The sequence below is a fragment of the Amblyomma maculatum genome, chromosome 1 (genome assembly GCF_055883805.1).
Source record: "Amblyomma maculatum isolate TAMU_Amacu chromosome 1, ASM5588380v1, whole genome shotgun sequence".
In the NCBI taxonomy this organism is placed as follows: domain Eukaryota; kingdom Metazoa; phylum Arthropoda; class Arachnida; order Ixodida; family Ixodidae; genus Amblyomma; species Amblyomma maculatum.
Genome location: NC_139344.1, coordinates 322,399,584 through 322,422,069, shown reverse-complemented (window position 1 = coordinate 322,422,069; position 22,486 = coordinate 322,399,584). Strand labels below are relative to the sequence as shown.

The 22,486-nt window shown below is 46.6% G+C and overlaps 2 protein-coding genes across 8 annotated transcripts in view; both read right to left on the bottom strand.

Annotated features, from left to right (window-relative positions):
- The window catches only part of LOC146207275 (transmembrane protein 135-like), a 38,493-nt gene extending 26,081 nt beyond the window's left edge, over positions 1 to 12,412 (bottom strand). For 2 of the 6 annotated variants that reach the window (XM_084580685.1, XM_084580765.1), the window contains exons 1-3: positions 11,994 to 12,412; positions 10,298 to 10,425; positions 10,156 to 10,248 (exon numbers count right to left, since the gene is read on the bottom strand). In XM_084580685.1, coding sequence (XP_084436811.1) covers positions 10,156 to 10,248; positions 10,298 to 10,425; positions 11,994 to 12,146 — 374 coding nt within the window. In that variant the 5' untranslated portion in view covers positions 12,147 to 12,412. The other 4 variants (XM_084580865.1, XM_084580923.1, XM_084580806.1 and 1 more) reach the window with 4 other exon arrangements.
- A 124-nt stretch (positions 12,413 to 12,536) lies between these two features.
- On the bottom strand, positions 12,537 to 22,486 carry Syp (synaptotagmin binding cytoplasmic RNA interacting protein). 2 transcript variants are annotated; one of them, XM_084580404.1, is made up of 7 exons: positions 22,313 to 22,486; positions 21,157 to 21,825; positions 20,915 to 21,050; positions 14,040 to 14,541; positions 13,402 to 13,511; positions 13,163 to 13,311; positions 12,537 to 12,930 (listed from the first exon to the last, which is right to left on the bottom strand). In XM_084580404.1, the coding sequence occupies exons 2-7, from the start codon at positions 21,817 to 21,819 to the stop codon at positions 12,667 to 12,669; spliced, it is 1,824 nt and encodes a 607-aa protein (XP_084436530.1). In that variant the 5' UTR covers positions 21,820 to 21,825; positions 22,313 to 22,486; the 3' UTR covers positions 12,537 to 12,666. The 2 variants fall into 2 exon arrangements, with proteins under 2 accessions (XP_084436530.1, XP_084436588.1); XM_084580462.1 differs by lacking the exon at positions 13,163 to 13,311 and having other exon boundaries at positions 22,313 to 22,485.

Genomic DNA, 22,486 nt, shown 5'->3' with positions numbered 1-22,486 from the left:
TGACCCGGTGATGGTACAGGTATTTTGTATAGGAAACGAATTTATGAGGTGGACAGATCTGGCTGGGGTGATCAAATAATCTTTATTTTCTCATAGGTCGTCCTAGTGTTTTATTTGCTTCTGATGTTGAAGGGCCTCCAGGTGTAAATTTTTGCGGGCGAACTGATCTCTCGGCTCATCATGCAATCCCAGCATGACCACGAGTCAACCTATCCAAACTGGAGTGGGGACAAGCTCAGTCAGTTCATCCATAAGTTCTTTGCAAAGGTTAGATGAAAGATTGCCTGATTGAATTGCCGGTACATGGTGTATTTGCATGGCTTGGAGGCAAGTTTCAACAGTCTCCTGCTACAGTGGAAGTTGACGGGGGGAGGTGAGGGGAGAACAGGCTCAAAGCATCAATGTAAATGGGACTACTGGAGGGTGATTGATGATGAGTAGCTTGTGCCCTAAGTCAGCCCTCATGTCTGATGCGGCATTCCATTTAATGCGATGGGGGTTATGCGAAGATCTGGATTTGGGAGGAGGTACCTTGTGAAGGACAGGAGGAGTTAGAACTGATGCTTGGACGAGTTGGTATGCCATTTTCTGAAGAACAGCGCGACTTCGACAAGGACGGAAGGAAGACAACACGGACAGCGCCTGTCCGTGTTGTCTTCCTTCCGTCCTTGTCGAAGTCGCGCTGTTCTTCAGAAAATGACAGGAGGAGATTGTAACTTGCTGCAATACCTATCTGCCCTGTCTTCAGCTAGACAGGTGAGCTATTTGCGAATCACATCTCTGTGTATTTGAACGAGCTCCATAAATGACAAAGGCCTTTGCCAAAGAGACAGCAGGTGGAGAGCAGCTTTATACAATGTGTGCAGTGCAACTTCAAGTTGAGGTTCTTGCCATTGATTGAATATATTTAGGCGTATAGGGAATTTTTCTTAGAGCCAGCAATAGTGCAGACAGATGGACAAGTTGGTATGATGTTCAGGATAAAGCAGCCCTTCCTCCTCCATGTTTATGCAGGCACGTTGCTTTATCCTAGAATGGATTAGCTGTCATGACTGGCTCTCACACAGCAATCCCCATCTTCTCACAACTCACCTGATCACAAGGGCTAGGATTTGGTACATATGAATGGTGATGGATACATTCAGTTATACATTCCACCTGTCAGATATTTTGTGCAAGTGAATGCCTAGTACCCAATGTGAGGGTAGTCAGGAATATCTTTCCTTGCCATATGCATGTGTACTGATTTGTTCTGTTCTTGTAGGTATTTGAACCATGTCAGAAATAGTTCAGATTTATCGCGTGCTGGTAATAGTCCTATTGTGGAAAAAGTAGGTTTCCATCGTGTCTACTGTTTGTTAAAACTCCCTACATATGTCTAGAGTAGGCCGGAGGTCGCGAGTGGCCAACTGCTTGGACAGGAGTGCCAGCCCTATGTTAAATGGGTTGCTTGGACAGGGGTGCCAGCCCTATATTGAATGGGTTGGCTAGCAACACTATGGAATCCTATACTGTGCCTCTTGCAAAAATAACTGGGGCCAAGGGTTTGTCTGGCAGGTGAAGTTGTGCTGTATGGCTACTTAAAAAGCTTCAGTATAGTTGTAAAGGTAAGAGCCACAGCTGGTTGAATTTATAATTTGAATGAGGGGACCATGTGTAGTACTGTCGAATGATTTCATGCCGATAGTGACAAGAGTATGTTCGGAATATGTGTTTGAGAAATGGCAATAGATCTTGAGTGGGCCCGGGAAGAGTTCTAAGTCGTTCAGGCGTCTTTCCAACCTATCTAGGACCATACGTTCCATGGTTTTGCTTGAATGCAAGTTCCTTTTAAGGACACTCATCACATATTTTGTACAGTTACCATTTTACCCGGCTTGGGAAGAAATGCTATTGTTTATGTTTTCCACTCTGAGGCGAGGGTATTGGTGTGCACATAAGTAAACGAAGCAAAGTATTCTGTTAAATTGCAATACCATCCTTCTCGATCAGATATTAAGAAATCTTATGCACTTATTACTTGGCTTGGTTTTGGGGTTTAACGTCCCAAAGCGACTCAGGCTATCAGAGACGCCCTAGTGGAGGACTCTGGAAATTTTGAACACCTTAGGTTCTTTAACGTGCACTGACATCGCACAGCACATGGGCGCCTATAGCTTTTCGCCTCCATCGAAAAGTGGCCGCCGAGGCCAGGATTCGATCCCACATCCTTGGGCACAGTAGTCGAGCGCCCTGACCACTGCACCACTCCGGCAGGGCTTATACACTTACGAGAAAGTGCACTACAGTCTGCTATCAGCCTGCACATATTACAGATACCAGTTTCAACTAGTGAACACTTGCAAAATGCTAAAAGGGAATAGCATGCTCCATTTACTTTAGTCTTCACGTGTACCTGCTTTACAGCACGAGTAGATTTCTTCCAGTAGGATCATGTTGCTGCTATTGGCAAGATTTCGCAGGACAGTGTATGTGACATAGTTGTCCTGCAGTGCTGATTTTCAGTTTGGTGAGTGGCAGGCATGCTCTAGTCCAGTGTGTCCACTATTGCAGGGTTAGGTGCTCGTGTGGAAGATGGGTATGAGGCATACTAGCTGGTAACAGCTTGTGTCAGTTATTTTCCTAGCATAATCAAACATTCGGTCAGTGGGCTGTGGCCCAAGTAAAGCACGGAAGAGGCATCACTTGTGTTTATGGTGTAGTGATCTGTTGATTTCATAGCATACTTTGGCACACTGTGAGTCAACTAGCGCTTCATAGTGTGTGTATATACACAGAAAGCTCCCCAATTCTTTGTGCTATGAGAATGCTAAATGTCTGCTCCTGCAGGATATTAGTTATATGAGGTTTTAGGTTAGATGATCTGTCATGTGAAGTGCTTAAGAGTTATGGTTCTTTATTCGATTTAAAACATTGGCTTTCTTAAGAAATGTACAAACTAGAGAGAAATCAACGAATGCTTGTTCCCCTAAAAGCAATGCAGGATGAAATGGAATGTGTTCATTATAAAATATGGTAAAATATTTTTCCTGAGATTCTCAAGTTGCATGCATGAGATTAAAATGTGATTGACTGTGAGCTCATCTCTGCACAATTCACACACTGGTTTGTCTTTATTTGTGAAGAGAAAATTATGAGTGATGTGTGTGTGTCCTATGCGTAGACGGCATAAAATAACCTCAATAAAATGTTCTTGATGTCGATACGATTTCCATTCCCCTAAAAAGGGCTCTACAGAAAGTAGCTTGTCCTTTTCTTCATTTTCCCAATCAGCTTGCCATCTAGCTGTTAGTTTCCTGCGCACCAACTTTATACAATCCCTGTGTGGTATGTTCTTACGTTTTATTTCTCTGGATCTTGCTTGTGCAGCTCATGCGTTTGCCCTCTCATTACCCTTAATCCCAACACAACTGCGGACCCAGCAGAATGTTATATTATGTCAATATTATGTTTTTGGGACGCTATCTCTACTATCGTGTGTATTATGCTGCTAATAAGTGGTTCAACTGAATTTTTAGAGTTTAATGCAGTGAGGACACTTAAGGAGCCAATGTAAATGATGCTATTTTTAATGTTTTTGTTTCTAATTTTTTTTTACAGCAGTACAAACAGCATAGCACTCTGCAGTAAAAACTGATGCATAAGGAGGTAGTCTTGTTATTGCTTCTGTTTCATCTTATACTACTGCACTTCCAACACAGTTACTTGTTTTTGAACCATACGCTTCAAGTTTTTCGCCCACGTGCCCGAACTGTTATTTTTTCAGCCTCCTTCTTCCCACGTGCAGCTAAAGATTGGAACAGCCTTCCCCAGCATATTGTCGACATCACCTGCCCTTTATCGTTTGCTAGTAATCTAACCAACCTTTTTTGTACATGATCACATATTGCATTGTCTTGTACCTTTTCTGCTCATCCCACCCCTTATGTAATACCCCGCGAGGGGTTCTTAAGGTAATAAAATAAAATGAAAGTGAAATGAAATGAAATCTGTGTAAAATGCAATGTAATTTGCATATTCTTCTTTTAGTGCCAGGAATTCCTGCAATATGTGTTCATGTGGAGTGTGCATTTTTTTGAAACTGTATTAGCGTGAGGTCAACAACTGCAGGGAGAGTGTACCACGGAGGGAGTGGTTCGTGTCTTGGTGCAATACATTCAGTTTCATTCAATACGTCTAGCTCTCGGTATTTTTCTTCGAGCGCAAGAACAAAGGCTTATCAATTGCTTGAGGCTTGTTGAAGAGTATTTGGGAAGGGCATTTCGTGACAATAGAGTAACAGAGATGTTTAGGCATAGAACGGATTTTGAGGACGTATGTACAAGTTAGTGCAGTTCTTCGATCTTTTGAAGCAGGTTCATTAGTTTCCACATAGAGGCTAGCTATTGGAGAAGTTCTACAAGCACCGGATGATAAACGTAAACCAAGATTGTGAACTGAATCTAGCCGTTTTAAGTAGGATGGCCTGGCCGAGCCGTATACTATTGAGTCATAGTCTAACTTAAGCGTATTAGAGAACGGTAAATATGTAAAAGACATGCCCTATCGGATCCCCAGCGTTTTCTTGAGAGTACTTTCATCACATTGAGGGCTTGGGATGCTTCGTTTTTAAGTTGTTTATGTGTGGAAGAAAGGCTGGTTTTTTGTCAAAGGTGACACCTAAAAATTTATGTTCTTGTTTAACGGGCAATGGATTCTGGTTCAGGTGAAGTGTAGAGTTGCTTTGCAATCCTCGTCTGAGCGAGAATAAAACAGCTACCGTTTTTTTGTGGAGAGAACTTAAATCCGTTGTTGTCTGCCCACGTGGACATTTTGTTTATTGTTTATAGTGATTTGTATTTGTCTCTCGCAGACTGACAAGTTGGAGGACGTGTATGCTATTTGGACATTGTCTACATAAAGAGAATACATTATGGACCTTCGGATCACTTTTGCTAAGGAATTTATCTTAATTATGAAGAGTGTGGTGCTTAAGACACAGCCCTGGGAAACGCCGTTTTCCTGCACAAAGTTAGTTGAAAGAGTTGAGCCTAAGCGGACTTTGAATGTACGGTTGGTTAGGAAGTCACTGAAGCAGCTTAGAGTTCTGCCACGGATACCTAGCTCGGCTAGGTCACGCAGGATGCCAAACCTTCACGTTGTATCGTAGGCCTTCTCCAGGTCGAAGAAGACCCCCGATACAATGCTGTTTGCGGATGAACGCTTCCTTGACCGTGTTTTCAAGGCGGACCAGGTGATCAGTTGCAGAAGATGACTTTTTAAACCCGCACTGATGTATATTTAGTACTTTCCGGAACTGCAGAACAATAAGTGAGTTGTATGTTTATTATACTTTCAAAAGATTTTGCGATACAGCTGGTCAGGGCTATTGGTCTGGCTATTGGTAAGTGGCAGGTTTTGTAGGGGGCTTTCCGGTTTTTAAAAACAGTACTATTACTGCTTTTTTCCACGCCTCAGGTATTATTCCAGTGTCCAAAATTTTATTAAAAAATTTCAGCAGGGCCTCTATGGCAGCATCATAGAGGTGCGCAAGCATAGCATAATGTATGCTGTCGGCCTGGTGCTGTTTTTTTACCGCGGGATAAAACTGTATTCAGTTCTTGTAATGTGATTGGCCTGTTATATTCTTCATTTGTGCCTGTACGAAAGGGAAGTTTTTGTTTCTGTTATTGCCTTGTGTTTCTGAAATGTGTCTATATAGTTTTAAGAGCTCGAAATGTTCGCCTGTTCTTCGAGTGTTGTGTTCCAGGTGACGTCAACATTGGAAGAGTAAATAGGGTATAATCGCCGGTGAACTTTCGAACCTGTTCCCACATTTTCTTTGCAGGGATTGAGCTATTCATGGATGATACATAATTATGCCAAGAGGTTTTCTCGGCATTTCGCCGGACGTATCGCGCTCTGGCTCTTGCCTTTTTAAAGGTTATCAAGTTCTCTGTAGCTGGGTATCGACAGAGGATGCCCCAAGCTTTGTTCTCTTTTTCTTTTGCTTTGCATTCCTCCGTCCACCATATTTTGTTGCTTTCTCCTTGCGTATTCGTATGTTTGCGGGATTGCTAATAACTCTGCTGATATTATGCATATGGAGAACCTTTAATTTATTTCATCTGTAGTTAATTCTTCAGAGTACTGCTTTTCTAATGTAGAATTTGATTTAAAAACTGACCAATCAGTGAGGTGAAGCTTCCAACGCCGTGACCTTGATGGGATGATGGGTATAGAGGATGATAGTTTTAAAATTAGGGGTAAATGGTCACTCCCTCTAGGGTCATCTAAAACATCCCAGTTAAAATCATTAAAAATGGATGATGATGAAATAGCTAAATCAAGGCAGCTCATGTTGCCTGAGCTGGGGCAGCAATATGTCGGCTTTCCAGTGTTCAATAGACATATGTTGTTAGACAAAATAAAATCTATAATTTGCCCTCTCATGTCGGTTCGTTCACTCCCCCAAAAGGAAGAGTACCCATTAAAATCCCCAACTGCCACAAATGACTTCGATAGCTATTGAATGAGTCCTTCTAGGTCATTTACTGTAAAGGTTAGGTGTGGCGGTAAGTATACAGAACATATTGTTATTGTTTTGTGGCTGATTATGTTAACTGTCACTGCTTCAAACTTAGTTTTCAGTGGTACGCCTGTGGCAGGGACGTCGCTTTGTGCTATGATTGCAACGCCTCCTGAGAGTCTGTTTGCCTGTTCTCGGTCTCTTCGGAAGGTCTTATATTTCTTAAGGATATTTGTGTTCTTTGGGCCAAGGTTTGTCTCTTGGAGGCACAAAGCTGTAGGTGCCATTAATGTAAGTATATCTGTGATGTCTGTATAATTTCGGAGTAAACCACTACAATTCCATTGTACTATGTAGGCCATATTGTGGTGTGTTGAGGAATAAAAGTTACTTAGGTTCGGGTGGAGCTACCCTCGGTTTTCCCTTTTTTTTCCAACGAGTTCCGCCTCCCCTGCAACACAACCATGTTGGGGGTGACGTCCATCGCCTCACTGGAGGCCCGCGGCGATGCCACGGACGAACTAGCTAGGGGCCTCCCTCTGGATTGGGAAACCATGTGGGTTCCCGACTCAGAGGTTGGCAGACCCTCTTTCAGAGCTGGCAGAGGAGCCTTGCCTGCATCTGTCTGGGGCGACATGGATGGCCCTTCCATAGGGTCCAAAGACGCCTTGGTAGGTACCAGGTTGCGGTCTGGCGCTCTGCCCCTGCGCGCCATGTCCGCATAGTGTGTCTTTGCGGTGAAGATGAATGGATTGTTTTTTTCTAGCCGTTTTCTTGCCTCAGTGAACGATATGTTTTCCTTTGTCTTTATCGTGATAATTTCTTTTTCTTTCTTCCAGGCTGGACAAGATAGTGAATATGATGAATGTTTTCCTTCACAGTTGGTGCAGTGTGGCACTGGAGCATCACATTCTTCTGCAAGGTGTTCTCTAGAAGCACATTTAGCACAAGTTTTTTGTCCACAACAAATTTGTGATCCATGACCACATTTCTGGCAGTTGAAGCACCTTCAAGGATTCAGTATGTATGGAAGAACCTCGACTTTAAGGTATCCTACTTCAATTGTCTCTGGCAGTAAGCTGAAATTGAAGTTCAAGATCAGATGCTTTGTTCAGATTTCTCTGTCGTCCTTTCGAATTTTGATTCTATGAACATTCACGACATTTTGGTCAGTGAAACCATCTAGCATTTCTTCTTCAGTTATGTGAAGGAAGTCAGAATCAGATATTACTCTTCGAACGGTGTTTAGGGATCTATATGGGGTCACGGTCACCGGGACATCCCCAAGAGATTGGATGTTGGTTAGTTTCCCTAGTTGATCTTCATGGCATAGCTCTAGAAGCAGGTCTCCATTTGCTGTTTAAGACACTTTATACTTTGGGCCTAAGGCATTTGTTAAACATTTTGATACTAAGAATGGGGACAATGTTCGGGTTAGTTTTTCTTCAAGTTCAGAGTGAATGACATAGAACTTAGCATAGCTTTTCTTTGGTTTTCCAAGGAATTCTGCTGTAACTTCGGTCCGCCTCCGTGTGTCGGGGCGATCAGGTTTAGAGGACTTGGAAGCCATAAAGGTAAGTTTGTTGTTCGGCCAGGGTGGCAGCCACCCACCACCGAGCCCAACGAGGGGACGGGACACGATCGTGCAAGGCAGTCCTGCCCACGTCAGCCGTACACACAGACTATAACCAAATATAGCGTAACACAGGGTAGTTAGCCACACAGGGTTAACCCTAGCCGCCAGGAAAAATGGGAAAAGCAGGAAAGGAAGAGGAGACAGGACAGTTGTAAGACAGAAGATAGGAAAGCGAAAGATGTAGGGGAGGATAGGAAAGGGCGACTGCCGGTTTCCCCCGGTCGGGTCAGGCCGGAGGTGCCGTCTATAGGAAGCGTGGGCCAAAGTGGTGTGTTGCCTCTGCCAAGGGGCCTTAAAGGTCCAAACACTCGGCATCGGCTCAATCACCGGGATCCCCATTTCCCCAGGCACGGCTAAGCGTGGGTGCTCGGGGTCTGTGGTGTCGCACAAAACACACAAACACCTGCTTTAACAGGTGCCCCCTGCGGAGGCTCCTGCAGGATGCGAGATAGGCAATGCCTGCATTGGTGCAGTCTGGTGAGATGGCAGTTGGGACTTCCAAGAGGGGCATTCTTCATTGCCTGCTTTATTGGTATTCCTTCCATATGTCATTCATCCATTGCATTAGTACAGAGGGTTGTGGTTGCTGCTGCTCTGGCTGCCCAAAATTTGTTCCAATCTGTGTGGGCGTTGCAGTTTTGGAGTGATGTTTGGACGTGTACCCCAAAACTAAAATATCCTGCAAGGACTCCAAATGTGTTCAATGTTGTGGATATGAGTGATGTGTTCGTACTTGTATCCCAGAACTAAAATATACCATACAGACTGGTCAACATGCCACACGAGTTCAATGCTGTGGATATGAAGCTGGCTCAAGAATTTATTTGTGGCGAGCACTGGCACGTGGGGTTGAACGTGTTCAAATTAACTGTGGCAAGGACAAGAAACGAGTTGAAAAATAAGAAGAAAAAAAATCATGACATAAAGTCCATATGAGCAGTGCCAGTAGAGCAAGTAAAAATTGTTTTTGCATTAGCAGCAGTGAATCCCAGTTGAATGATTCTTTTTCTACCAGCATATTGATTATGCCACATCTAAGCGAAAATTTTCTCCATCTCAAGTTGCAGCAAGGGGCATTAGGCACTCTCTAAGCTTATTTATTTCAAGAATACTTTAGGCAAGACTTGTCTGAATGAAACGTATTGCCATTTCCTAAAAATATTTTTCAAAAGTCTGCTGAGACTACATTTGGAAGAAATGCCAGTGGAGCACTGAGACGATGAGGACTCTTTGCACTAGTCATCAAGTGACAACCTCTTGTCAATGTGATGTCTATTAAGGAGGAGCTGTGCTGAAACATGGCCTACCCTTGGAATTTCTTACAACCATCAATCCACACAAGGCAAAGGTGGGTATATGCAAAACTGTTTCCTTTATAATGAAGAGTGCAAAACACAGCACACTTCTCTGAGGCAAAGGTGCAATTCCAGGTACAGCAGGTAAATTGCAAAATTGTTGCAAATTGATAAAATTTGCAATTTCGAAGAAAGAAGTGCCTTCCGCTTCTAAAGTAAGGCACAGATTTGTACAGGCATAAAAACCATCGTACACAAGAGGTGTACGAGGCATATGTTAAGAACGACGTGTGTGTATTAACGATCCTTCGATTATGCTTGGTGATTATGAGGTGCAGTTTCTGGACACAAGGCTATGACGGAGGCAAATTGATAGCCTTGAGCTCAGTGTATATGTCATCTCTCATTTAGTAAATTCAGTTGCGAGTGTGTGCATCCTGTTTTTCATTTTCTGTTGTCAGTGCATTTCTTTAGTGCAGTTGTCCTATTCGTACAAAGAACATCAACCAACTAGCCCAGCTCACTGCACTACTAATTACTATTTAAGAATTGAAAAAGTGGCAGATACCTCCTGCTTGCATGTGCATGTGTGGGCACAAACACAAACACGCATACGTTTAAACACAAACGAAGAGTGCAGTCAACGTAAGCAGCTAACGCATTGTCAGTTACAATCGAAGACATCATGGATCCAACAGGATAGGAGAGACTATCACCTGCTAGGATGCTCGACGAAAATGGCGAGAAGGCCGGAGGCAAGCCCAGCCACAAAGGTAGAGTTCTGCAGATAGAGGCGACCAAAGCCCCACCTGAGGGAAGAGGGCAGTGTGCACCACTGCCACTGCTCCTGTCACTTACCTCAAGGTGCAGATGAAGAACATGAAAAGCATCACATTGTAGCTGAGGAATGATGCTGACCGGATGCTGCTCAGCACAGTTTCCAGAAACGCCTTCCCAGAGGTTCTCCGGCTAATAAGCTGTGCCACCTGCATAGACTTTCTAGCTGCCACATGGCCTACCCAGCTCTGGATGCCAGTTACTAACCAGAAGAAACCTGGCTAGTTATTACAGGTACAGGTTCATTAATCAGAGGAGAAAAGGAACCTCACGTCTTCATGGCTAGCATGTCCTCGGGTCTAGGCCATGGATCATCAGTCATGGCTTCAACTATGCTGCACATGTTCACGAGGGACATGACAACTGCCCACATTTAGTATTGTTTCTTTTCACCTTCCTCGCTTTAACTTCTAAAGATGGAAACAGCTATTATTTACGATTACCTCTCATGTGCAACCCCCCCCCCCCTCCCACCGAAAAAAAAAAAAAAAAGCAATTTTGGTGCTACCAAGGGAAATATTAAGCAAACGGAACTGATCTGTGAAATCTAACATACTTTAGAACCACAGACGGCATGTCAAAAACATTACAGCTACCCTCTTGATAGTGCGGCTCCGAATTCATGTCTACTTCAATCCGATTCCGCCTTGAATCAATCTGAACTTGAGATGTTTATGAAACCCAAATAGCAGCCAACGAAAAAAAGCCCCTTAAATTAGTGCGGTCAAAGCCAAATAGCTAACCTGTCGGCTAGTAGTAGTAGTAGTAATGCACTTTATTCAGGACTCAAATTAAGCGTCCAACAGGTCGGCTGCCTGTTGTACCAAGGCTAGTTGTTCCTTCGGTGAAGAAGATGTCGCTATGTAATCAATGTAATGTTAGGCATCATCGATCAAAAGAACTGCAGATGCAACAGTTATGACGAGTAGCACATTATCAATCCAAGCAATCTACAGAAGTGTTACTGGAATTATTACACGCCGCCGGATACCCATAAACCGTTAATTCATGATGTCGCTAATCTAGGACGTGATACGCATCGCGCGCATTCGAAAAAGTCGGCAATATTGAATAAGCCGTCGAAGGCTAAGCGCAGTCACGCAGTCCCGAACAAAAAGGCCGTTATCAGCAACCTTGCAGTGCAGCGCACCTGCCGCCACCCTGCGTTGCCCCAGAACTGCAGCCACTGCCTCCAACGCCACAGAGTACCGACATCCGTTCGGGCGTGCAACGGCTTAATTCAAACCCCGAGGCCGCAGAGGCGCCAAAACACGCAGACTGCAATGAAAACTCGCCGCCTCTACCAGCCCCTAATAACGTAACCTAGCAAATCGGCCTCTGAAAACTTGTCGCTCAGCTCTTACTGCTAGCAAGTCAATCGATGAGCCGATAGAATACGCGCTGCCTGAAAAAGCTTACGCGTGTCCACGTGTGAGTGTGCACGCAGCTAACTTTCGCACGGCCTGCTCGGGCACGTAATGCGTATGCGCGGTCAGCTGATCCGAACTCCCGCGACGACGCACCCAGGGAGGAAAACGCGTGGCGTTAAAATCAGCCGATTAAACAGAGCATGCAGTATATGTACAGAAAGAAGTCGTGAACAATTCTTAATAGCCACACCGACACACACATCTTCATTGGCTGTTCAGACGGGTTGTTTTAAGATACTTTAGCTGCAAGCAAACGACCGGCCACGTAAGAAACAATGCCCACTGACCAGATAAAGGACACTGTAGAGCTTGACGGAGTTGGAGAAGGTGTCGAAGAACATTGCCACCCAGCTCGCTGTGCACGAAGGTTCCCATGGATGTGCGATTTCATAGCAGCGGAACGGCAGACTCGTTTCCAACAACTTGCTGAGTACCGCCATTGCGGACACGGCAGGAAAACGAGGAAAACCTTCGCTCGAGGTACTTTCACCTCTCCTCGCGTTTCAACAACAAAAAAAAAAAAGTCAATTTGCGCCACCTACATCTCTCTCCATCGGCGCACCGGCATTCGGCCGCTTCTCAATGGCTGAATTTCAGGGCGGCTTTTCGTTTATTCAGTCGCACCTCCCATAAAAAGTCAGCACATACCCCCTTCACTACATGCGTTATCAGTATAAAACAAAGGTATCAAGTCTTGATCCCGTTTACCGTAGCAAGAAAGCATTCTGCAGCGCTCCGACACCGCACGCCTCTCCAGGCCGCAGGTGGTACACGACCGCTGGAAGAGAGCGGGAGGGGGCTCACGGTCACAAGTGAGGGAAAGGCGCGGGGTTTTTAAAACGGCCACTTTTATTTCCACACAATTGTCAGGTTACACGTCGCCTGTCCATCACAGTCCGGCCCCCCCGCGAGAAGGAGGAGTGCTTGGCGGCGGGAAGACACACACACGAGCAGCGGCGGTCAGCCCCAGGTTTCCTTGAAGGAGTCCTGGTACCACTGCTGTCCGTCGTCCTGCTGCTGGCTGCTGTTGTGGAAGCGGCGCTTCGAGTCGCCCTGGTTCTGGTGGCCCCCGTCGAACTTGCGCTTACCGGCCAGGCTTCCCCGGGGGAGGGCGCCCCCACGGCCCCCACGGCTGGCAGGGCCCGCCCCCCGGCCAGCGCGAGCGCGGGGGGCCCGCCCACGGCCGCGCCCCCCACGCGTCACCCCACGCTGGCCACCACGAGCCTGCACACAAGGAGGAGGAGGGCGCGAACGCCGCGAAGGGACAGGGGTCAGGACCCGCTGGCTGCCGCTGCTCGTCGAAGCCCCGGCCACGGGCGGCGGGCGCGCGCCGGGCTACCATATCCGAGAGCGAGCACCTCAACCACCGCGGGGGCGCCCGCTTTCCCGGCCGCTCGGATATGCTAACCGTCGGCATAGAGGAGGAGGAGAAGGAAGGAAAAGAGGAACCACCCACCCGCTCTGGAGCAGGCCGGCCACGGGGGGGTGCCGCAGCTGGGTAGCCGTAGTCATAATAGTCATCATAGCGGCCGTAATAGTCCTCATAGTACGGATCCGCATAGCCGCCCCGGTAGTCGCTATACCCATAGTAGTCATAGTCGTAATCTACGGAGCAGCACAGAGACCAACAAGGATCAGGGTTGAGCCAGCCGGGAAAACGCACACCCCCGTGCCCCCTGGTACCCCCGCACTCACCGTAGCTCCTGGGACCCACGGGGGGGCCCCGGCCGCCCCCGCCGCCCCGGGGCCCCCGAAGGGGCGGCGGCGGGGGCATGCAGCCCATCATGCGGTAGTCCGACACGTCCCTGTAAAGAGAAGGGCAACGCAGTACCCTGTCAGCAACCCCACCGCCCACAAACGGGCCACACTTGGAAGCATTCACTGCGTGTCCAACAGCAGGCACCAGAAAAAATTACCCGGGGCTGGACGACCACAGCACTGCACTTGTGCGTCAGCTCAATATGGCGGGCAGTCTTTAAGACGTGTTATGTGGCCACAAATGGGTCATTTATGCATGTAGGATTGCGAGTTACCTATTCTGTGCCCATTCCAAAATAATGTTTGTTTACATCGCCTGTGCCCATGATAAGAACACTGCAACACGATGTCCTGGCAATGAAGTTAGCATGCCAGGTTGAAGCACTACAAAACTACTCTGCTACTGACAAGGTAGGCAATTACCACTAGTAAGCTTGTCATGCAGGACACACGCGCACGCGTGCACACACACACACGCACGCACACACAAAGAACGGCAACAGAGGTTTGTCTTGGAGGGCATTTAGCACAGGGTGCAGACATGCTTGCCCCGGAAAGCAAGCAAGTGTGCTCACACTATGCGTTGCTGCATCATCTGCATCATGCGGCGCTCCCGGTTCCGCAGCACCTCCTCCTTCTTCTTCTTGTCCGACGGGGGCTTGGCCAGCGACACTTCCATGGGGGCCCCACACAAGTCCTTGCCTTGAAGTTGCTCCATGGCACGCACAGCATGATCCCTCTCCTCAAAGTGCACAAATGCGTAGTCCTTGATCTTCTTGACCCGCTCCACTCGGCCATGAGCTTCAAACAGCTCTTTGAGCTTCTCCTCCGTCACGTCGGCCGTCAGGTTGCGCACGTACAGTACCTTCACCTTGGCCATTGTTTCCTCATCAGGCTCCTCCTGTGGGTCAGCCCAGTCCACAATGATGTCGCAGCTCCACACCTTAATACGGCCTGTGCTCAAGCGCCGCTTGGCCAACGAGGCGGCTTTATGTGACTCGTATTCCAGGAAGCAGAAACCCCTGTTCTTTTTCTTGTCATCAGGTGAACTGTAGATAATCACCTCTGTCAGGCCCGCTGCAGCAGAAAAAATGAGAGCCAAATGAGACCGTGGCAACACAGACAAATTAAGCCGCACTTTCCTGCAATGTTATTTGTGCAGCTTATGATGGCAAATCATGTACAGCCACACTCGCTGCAGAATGCTTTCATGTTGAAAGAGTACAAATACCAATTTTAGTTGAGCGTTCCGTCTTAGGAATGACTTGCAACAAATTATATAACATGAAAGCGTAAGAACTAGTAAATATTTGGTTATATTTTAGGTTTGGGGGGTTTGAACGTCCCAAAGCAGCTCAGGCTATGAGAGATACCATAGTGGAGGGCTCTGGAAATTTCGACCACCTGGGGCACGTGCACTGACATCGCAGAGCACACGATTACCTAGCTTTTCACCTCCATTGAAAAGCGGCCGCTGAGGTGGTAAATATTTCATAACTGATTTTTTTCTCGTTTGCTTCAAATGCCGGACAAAGCTGTGACCTCAGAGACGTGTTGAGAAGGGTTAAAGGAGACTGCAGTATGGTCCCCGTTTTGATCAAACCATGCTTGATAAGCCTGCCCAAGATTTGGAATCATTTAAAATGAATAAGCAGTAATTATATCATTTTCCCTGAATCACAAAGCCACAACTTGTCCGTGACATCGCAGCCATCATTTGGCAGTTGAGACCAAAGAAACAAAATCCTTGAGAAAATTTGCAATTGTAAATGATATGGCTGGCATAGACAAATCCCAAGTCACCGGTCATATACACTGTTGTCTCAGCCTAATTCAAGCGAGAAAAAAAAGCATAAAACATGTTGGCACCTCTACTTCTTTAAAGCAGTATGAATGAAAGTTCAAAAAGTATTTATCAATGGCTGCATTGGGAGGATTAAATGCCACTGAGCGTGAATGCTCTTACAGCTCCTCAGAAGTGAACCGATACTTAGCAAAACATTTCTTTCAGGCTCTCTTTCCCCTCACTCCTGCAGAGTTAAAGCCGTGGTGGCAGCAAGCATAAAAAAAAGTGCAGAACTGAGCCAAATTGGCTTGGCAACGCATTGATTGGCAGAGCGAGTTTATTTTTCTCGCTCAGACCAGAATGCGCGAGTTGAGAGAAAAAAATGTGAAGGCTGTTTCCAATTTATGATATCTCTGATGACACCTATGCTGGATAGAAAATTCTTGAGGAAGTATGAGAGGCAATTCCATATCTAACAGTATTATTGGTTACGGCGCTGGACTACTGTTCCCAAGGTGGCCACTTTTCCAGAAATACTGCATATGTTGATCTATATACATTTTTCCGTGTGCTGTGCGATGTCAGCGCATGTTACGCAGGCTGTTGAAATTTCCAGAGTCCTCCACTACGGCGCCTCTCATAGCCAGAGTCTCTTTGGGACGTTAAACCCCACAAACCAAACCAGCACTACTGGCTTTCCTTACCCTCAGTGGAAATCTTTTCATTTCAGTGGATTCTCAACAACCACCACGAGAACAGAACAGCGATTGATCACTGCTTTCAAACAATTAAAAAAAAAAAGTTATAGATAGGCATACTAAATCTTACAACTAAGAAAAGAGACAGTGTAGCATATATTTTTATATGCCCAATTATTTTATTGCAGTATTTTGATATCTGTGGCTCTTTTTACACTATGACTGTTTTTCAACAAGTTTTCAGAGGAGATGCCAAAAGGTTGCCCTGCCATGGAAAGAAACCTCTAGCCACCATCTGGTTAGAGCGAACAGAAGAGGTTTAGATGCAGCCAGATGGATGTGCAATTCAGATTTGGTTACCACGGGAACAAGGCAGCATGCACCTACAGGGGAAGGTTGATATACCACGGTAATAAGAAATGGGAGCATAGCAAGGAATAAAGCGCAAAATGGGATCCCAACTCACTTTAGCCATCGCAAAGCTTTTGCCTTGCACTAAGTAGAAAAATGAAAGTTTTCATGGATTAATGCGCTAAGTCAGCCACCTTGGTTGTACCCATCGTAACTGCTGCTCGAGAAACTCGAGGTTGCATAGACACTAACATGAGGTATCCTATACAGCCACTCCGTTTGTATACATGGTGAATGTCCCATTGTTCACTAGCTGTGTAAACTTAATCCTACCCGAAGACCAATCTTTCTTCGGATGCAATGAAGAAAAATGCACCAAAATGTCCGCTTAGTGACTGCCTCGATCAGTCAGACCTTGATCTTCTGGCATGTTATGAGTGAGACCATGGCTAGCCTCCCGACATGCACACCTGGTGCCAAGCATAGATGACCATGGTCAATGTTGCCACTGATCATCACACTACGCTTCTACAACACAGGCGAATTTGAAATCCCTAAAGGTGAGTTCAGATGAGCGAACCGAATCACGGATGGGGTCCGTGATCGTTAGCGCGGTTGCAGTACCACATAACCTGAATGTCCCTGTTTTGAGAGACCTTGAGCGGGCAACGTGGATCTTCCTCGGCCCAGGTCGCAGACCGGATGGAAAAGGCGAGCACCTTATTTAGCCCGACGGTAGCAGACAGGGATTGTTTTTGCGCCTTTTTGCTTTATCATTGCTCAGTCTGTCGACATGGTCTGCTCGTGTCGCTAGCTATGTGGAATGAAGTCAGCTTTGCTCCACGCGGGCGCCTTCACGTGTAGCATTGCGTGCCCTTCTTTTGGCATGTTTCGTTCACTGCATTGTTATTGTGTGTGTCTGAGTGTGTCGCCTAGTGAGTGCCTGCTTTGTTGTCCTGTTTCTGCTCATATGCGTGAAGTTTGAAAGAAAGCACCGAGTAACAAAGCGACCGTCGTGTTTTTAACACTAGTTGAAAGCTTCCAGTCTATACTGACATTCAACAAGCTGACCTGCTCAACATGACGCTAAGAAATAAGTTGTGGCATAAGTAGATTCGCTCGTACAGCAGATTCTGCACACTCAAAACATTTTGTTCCAACCATGGCTTTCTCCAATAAAACAGCTATTTACCACGAAGGCTTCCTTGCTGTCTTCAGACACTTCGATGACAATGTCGCAGATAGTTGTGCACTTGTAGGAAATAGCTTATTAACAGTATATAAGAAGCTGCAGGGCTCCAAAGGCACGACCAAGGTATGGAAACATATGTGCTGAATGCATCAACGGCTTGCCCATCATATCAATGCATACATCTTCAGACGTAACAGACCGCTGCAGAGGGAGCACATAAGTTCACTCTGCCCACAGGACAGAGATCTAGTCTTAGTCACTGGGAGAGCAAGAGCAAGTTTTGGGCTAGTGTTTGGCCTTTACAGAAGTACGGACACAAAATTTCCTTTTCCTTTTTAAAATGATGCATCAGACATTAGTAACATGGTGTGCCATGTGATCACTGCCTATGACCGCTAAATTCATTGACGTTAAGGTCATGAAGAAAAATGAGATACTGCTGATTCGCCATTTGCTGTCATTGCAGCTCAAGATGCAGGTTGGCTCGTTAAAAATATGTATCATCCATTACGCTTCAGCTTTTTTTCGTGGCTCATGTGACCTATATATTTAGATATAACAGTCATTACTTACGGAATCAAAACTAAAACAGCATCAAGGAAGATATTCTATTATAAATTAATTTGCAATCACAGGCAAACACCACGTAATGATCCAATTATTATGTCCAAAGCATCATTTGAAAGACGAGAACATGCAAACTAAATTATGTGTCTACAGTCCGTAAATCGTTTCCATATGCCACTCACACAAGCTGCGAAGAAGGGGGATTTCTCAAGATCTTGTCAAAGGAAACTATCCCAATTGCCCCACAAGTGGAGGGGCGGCTGTTTTTCTCCACTCAGCGGAGTGGAACTGCAGTGTCAAATCGAGGCAAGGGAGTGAGGTTCACAATAAGTGTGCTTAGCATATTAGCAATGTAACATATTTAGCCTATTTTCTTGAAGCCTACTGCATGCTTCTTCCTATGCAGAACTCTTTACCATGCCATTACAGTTGTAGAAAATGCTTACCAGTGAGGCAATGCAGGGGACATTAGGTAATAAAAGAAATAATGCAAAAACTTGTGCAGTGCTGTTAAAAAGCCTCACTGTCCGGAAAACCTGACAGCAGCATAGTGACCGAAGAGTCCCGGACATGTCTCTGGGGTATTGATTGGTCAGCTAGTTGTGTGACGTGGCCAAGTTCACAGGTGCTGTCAACTCTGACTTATCCTTTGGGATGAGAGGGCAAGAGGTAATCGAGCTCTCTGGAACTTTTGGATCCTGAAACAAACATGCAATCCCTAGACCATGCAGGCACATTTTCACGGCTTGGTTAAAGCAGGGCTTTGCACCTGTGTGAGGTGATATCTCGCATAACGTGGTAGCTTATGACTGTATGGTGACAAGTATGCGAGAAATAATAGGCACAAATTAAGAACTTAGTAATCAAGCGAGCAGTGAAGTGCATGTAAACAAGGACACGTAGACAGGAGCCATTAATGCTGTTACACCGTGCCCTTATCAACTGTCACTGGCATCCCCGAATTTGCCCTTGACACCATGAACAAAACACGCAGCAGACCAGCCTGCATTTTTTTTGGCCAAGTCAAAACAGCTCATCTGCACACTGCTACGACTACTATGTGCTCGAAATCTTCCCTTGCCATACATCACACTTTCACATGTTCTTTGCACTATGAAAACTACTGGCAAACATAAATGAAAAGAAAATTGTACACTTAAATGCAAAACCAAGACAATTTCCAAGAGCAAACTACCTTGCCTTATAGAACGAATGTAAAAGTGCACTCCCAGAAATTTTTCGAATATGAATGTCTACCATCACCTAATTTAAGCACACCTTTACTCACCCAATTCTGCTATTCGTGGTCACAACAGAGATCCCACCTCGGATAAGTGAACATATATAGCCCAGACGGTGGCAAAAGCCCCTCAAAAGCACAAGGGCTTCCTACAAACATTGCACAGAGTGCACAAAAATACAAGTGCACACTAAATCTCAACGTACGTGCTTCGCACACATTGGCACAGCAGTACTATTAGTTGAAGCCCAGTATGCACTAACAGAAACAGCCCTTGCTGCAGGGCTAGACAATTTTGACATGCTGTACATATAATGAAGCTTTTTCCGTCATCAGCAAATCACACTTGGCCTCACCTTGCAAAACAGACACACAGGTGGCTAGCTGCCTCACCATATATGTCAGCCAGCAGCAATATGACCCAAGACTAACCCCTTAACATAAGCCACAGAAGACAATGCAACACTCCCAAATTTCGAAGCAAAGTAGAACTCTGTAACCAACATTTACTCTGCAAACTTGCATACAAACCATGAAACTTCTAAGAGCAAAGTGAGCGTCGCGTGTCTCCCAATGTTGCTTGCTCCGATGCCAGGGTGAAAAAGTGGGTGCAATGGTAATGCTTCCTGTTAACAAGCTACAAGGAAGCCTTTTTCTGTTTAGCATGCATTTTTTCAGTGAAGCACCTGCATGCTGGCAACTTTTGACTGAAGACGCGAAGAACAAAGGGTACAGAAGAGCTGTTGACTGCCAAGAGTGTATTTGCACATCATTTTTTGTTGCTGTGCTGCGTTTGTTTATTGCAAAAGTGACCACATGAGGGAAAACTGTAGCGCTATGGTTGGAGAGAACTCTGAATGAAGCAGCAAATACTCCTCAATGACAGCATTTGCAGCTAATGGCAAATATCCGAGTACCATGGCTCTGCTATTAATCCCCTTGCATACATCACAGCAGGCAGGCAAGGAGAAAGGAATCGATCCCTGCACCGTGACAAATGGTCAATGCCATCATATGAGAGTTCATTTCAAGAACTTTTGCTTCATCATTCTTGAGTTGTACTTGTCGGTCTGTCAAAATTTGTCAGTGACACGAAAATTTGCCCCGCTATAATTTGACTGCATGGACTATCACAATTACTAAAGATACGCTGCATATATGCATACCAAGAACAGTCATTTCTATACTAGTCATGCAGATGAACTGGCAGCCTATGCCACGCCTCATGGCACCAGTGATGCAGAATGGCTCAATGCAAGGGAATCGTACACTGCTAGTAATGAGCCATGCAACCCTGGCACCACCAACGTATGACCACTACTACCAGAGTTCGCGAGATGTTCCTGTCTCTGCCACACTGTTTCTTTTGATACTAAGTACCACCCTGACCATTCCTTTTAAAACTGCTCTGGAAGACAGCCAACAAATACTTTTTCTAGTCTCGTAAATGCATTCTGCAACACTGACGTCACTCGTTCCATTGAAAACAAAACGAAGCACAGCAATAGCCAATGACATTTGTGCCTCTATTCAAAACTGATGGCAACAGGGACTTCTGCGCATGCACAGTAACGAACTGTGGCAGAACAAGGAGCAGAATTATTTTGCCCACTCACGTGCATGTTTGGAGAACTCTTCAAACAGCTCCTCCTTGCCCCTGTTCTTTGGGATGTTGCCCACGAAAAGCCGATGATTGTTGATTGAGATGGTGACCCCAATGTATTTGCCCTTACGGATTTCGTGGTTGTCCAGCTGCAGGGCAAGCAAAGAGCACGGTAAGTGAGCGCGTGACGCTGAGCTGACGCGGGGGTGTGTGTGCCGAGCAGAGAATGGTCAGAAAAAGAGGCGGGAAACTCACCTCGCGCACAGAGTTGAGGGCGCCCTCGCGGTTGCAAAATGTGATGAAGGCGTAGCCCCGGTTGAGGCCCGACAGCGGGTCCATCATGAGCCGGAGGTCCCAGATCTTGCCACACTTTTCGAACAGGGGAATGAGCTCGTCTTCGAACATGTCTTTGGGGATCTTCCCGACAAACACTTCGCAGCCGCTACTCGGCTGCGGTCCTGTCCAACCGGGCGGAGGCCCACCGTACTTGCGCTGGCCGGTCGTCACGTCCAGCGAGTAGCCCGTGCGTTCGAGAATGGCGCGGATTTTGTCTTCGTCCGGGCCCTTGTTGGAACCCGATCCCGATGCTCCCGGCAACTTGCTTTTTTGCCGGTATGTCTTCATCACGCCGCACAGGTAGGCGGACTTATTAGACACGTGCTCCAGGCTGCTGTCTAAAAACTGCTTCAGCACGGCCAAGGCTCCATCGGCCGGGAACTCCTTGAGCGCGTCGAGCGCGCGCTCGTCTAGGTCGGCGTAGGCCAACTTGCCCGTCTGGAAGATGGCGTCCAGTTGAGCGGCCACTTTCTCCTGTAGCCCGTGTCCCACCAGTTTGGCGTAGTCGGCGCTGTGTTCCGCCGTTGCGCTCGACTCGTCCATGGGCTCCACCGTTGCCGCGTCCCCGTTACCCTCGGCCATCGTTTTCTGCGTCAAGAAACAGAAAGGATGCTAGTGACGCGCACAGACGACGTCTCCACTGCGCCCCGAATCGACAGCAGAGCACAGAACCCAGCTTCACAAAACGCCGCCGCCAGGCACACCATTCGACGCACGCTAACGAACTGCACCGGCGTCTATCCCGCCATGGCGCTAGTCAAAGCGGCGAACTGCCAAATTAGGCCTCGCGCGCCGCGCACGCTAGCTATCGTTGCCACTGTGTCTGGGCTCGGCTCCGCTGCATGCCGCCGCCACTTCTCTCGCTCGGCTTGGCAGCGAGAGCACGGATCCCGCAACAGCTCCGTCATTCACATTCTGTGAAATGCGCGCAAGGGTAGGCAAAACAAAGGGCCGGCGTAGGACTAGACCGGCACGGCTCGGTAGGCGTCCGTCTCGACAGCGCGGTTAGCATTTCAAGCAGCCGGCGACCCATTGATCGGCATGAAGAATGGGTAGAAAAATTTCTCGTACTCACTTTGGAAGCCGATCACTGCTGCGAGAAAAAATTAGATGCCGATAAGAGGGGACAAAATTTGTCCCAGTCCCAACCTAATGGGAATGGGCAACAACGTGAGTGACACATGCACGGGGCGGCCAAAGTAATCCAAAGGGCCACGCCGTCCTTCGACTCGCAAGTTAAAGTACTCCA

Bases quoted from the DNA above. Each gene is read 5' to 3' on its own strand.
- Syp (XM_084580404.1), bottom strand. From the start codon at position 21,819: ATGGCCGAGGGTAACGGGGACGCGGCAACGGTGGAGCCCATGGACGAG. The intron at 13,312-13,401 runs GTGAGTGCGGGG...GCTGCTCCGTAG, and splicing joins CGTGGGTCCCAGGAGCTACG to ATTACGACTATGACTACTAT. The intron at 12,931-13,162 runs GTGGGTGGTTCC...CCTTGTGTGCAG, and splicing joins GCCGGCCTGCTCCAGAGCGG to GCTCGTGGTGGCCAGCGTGG.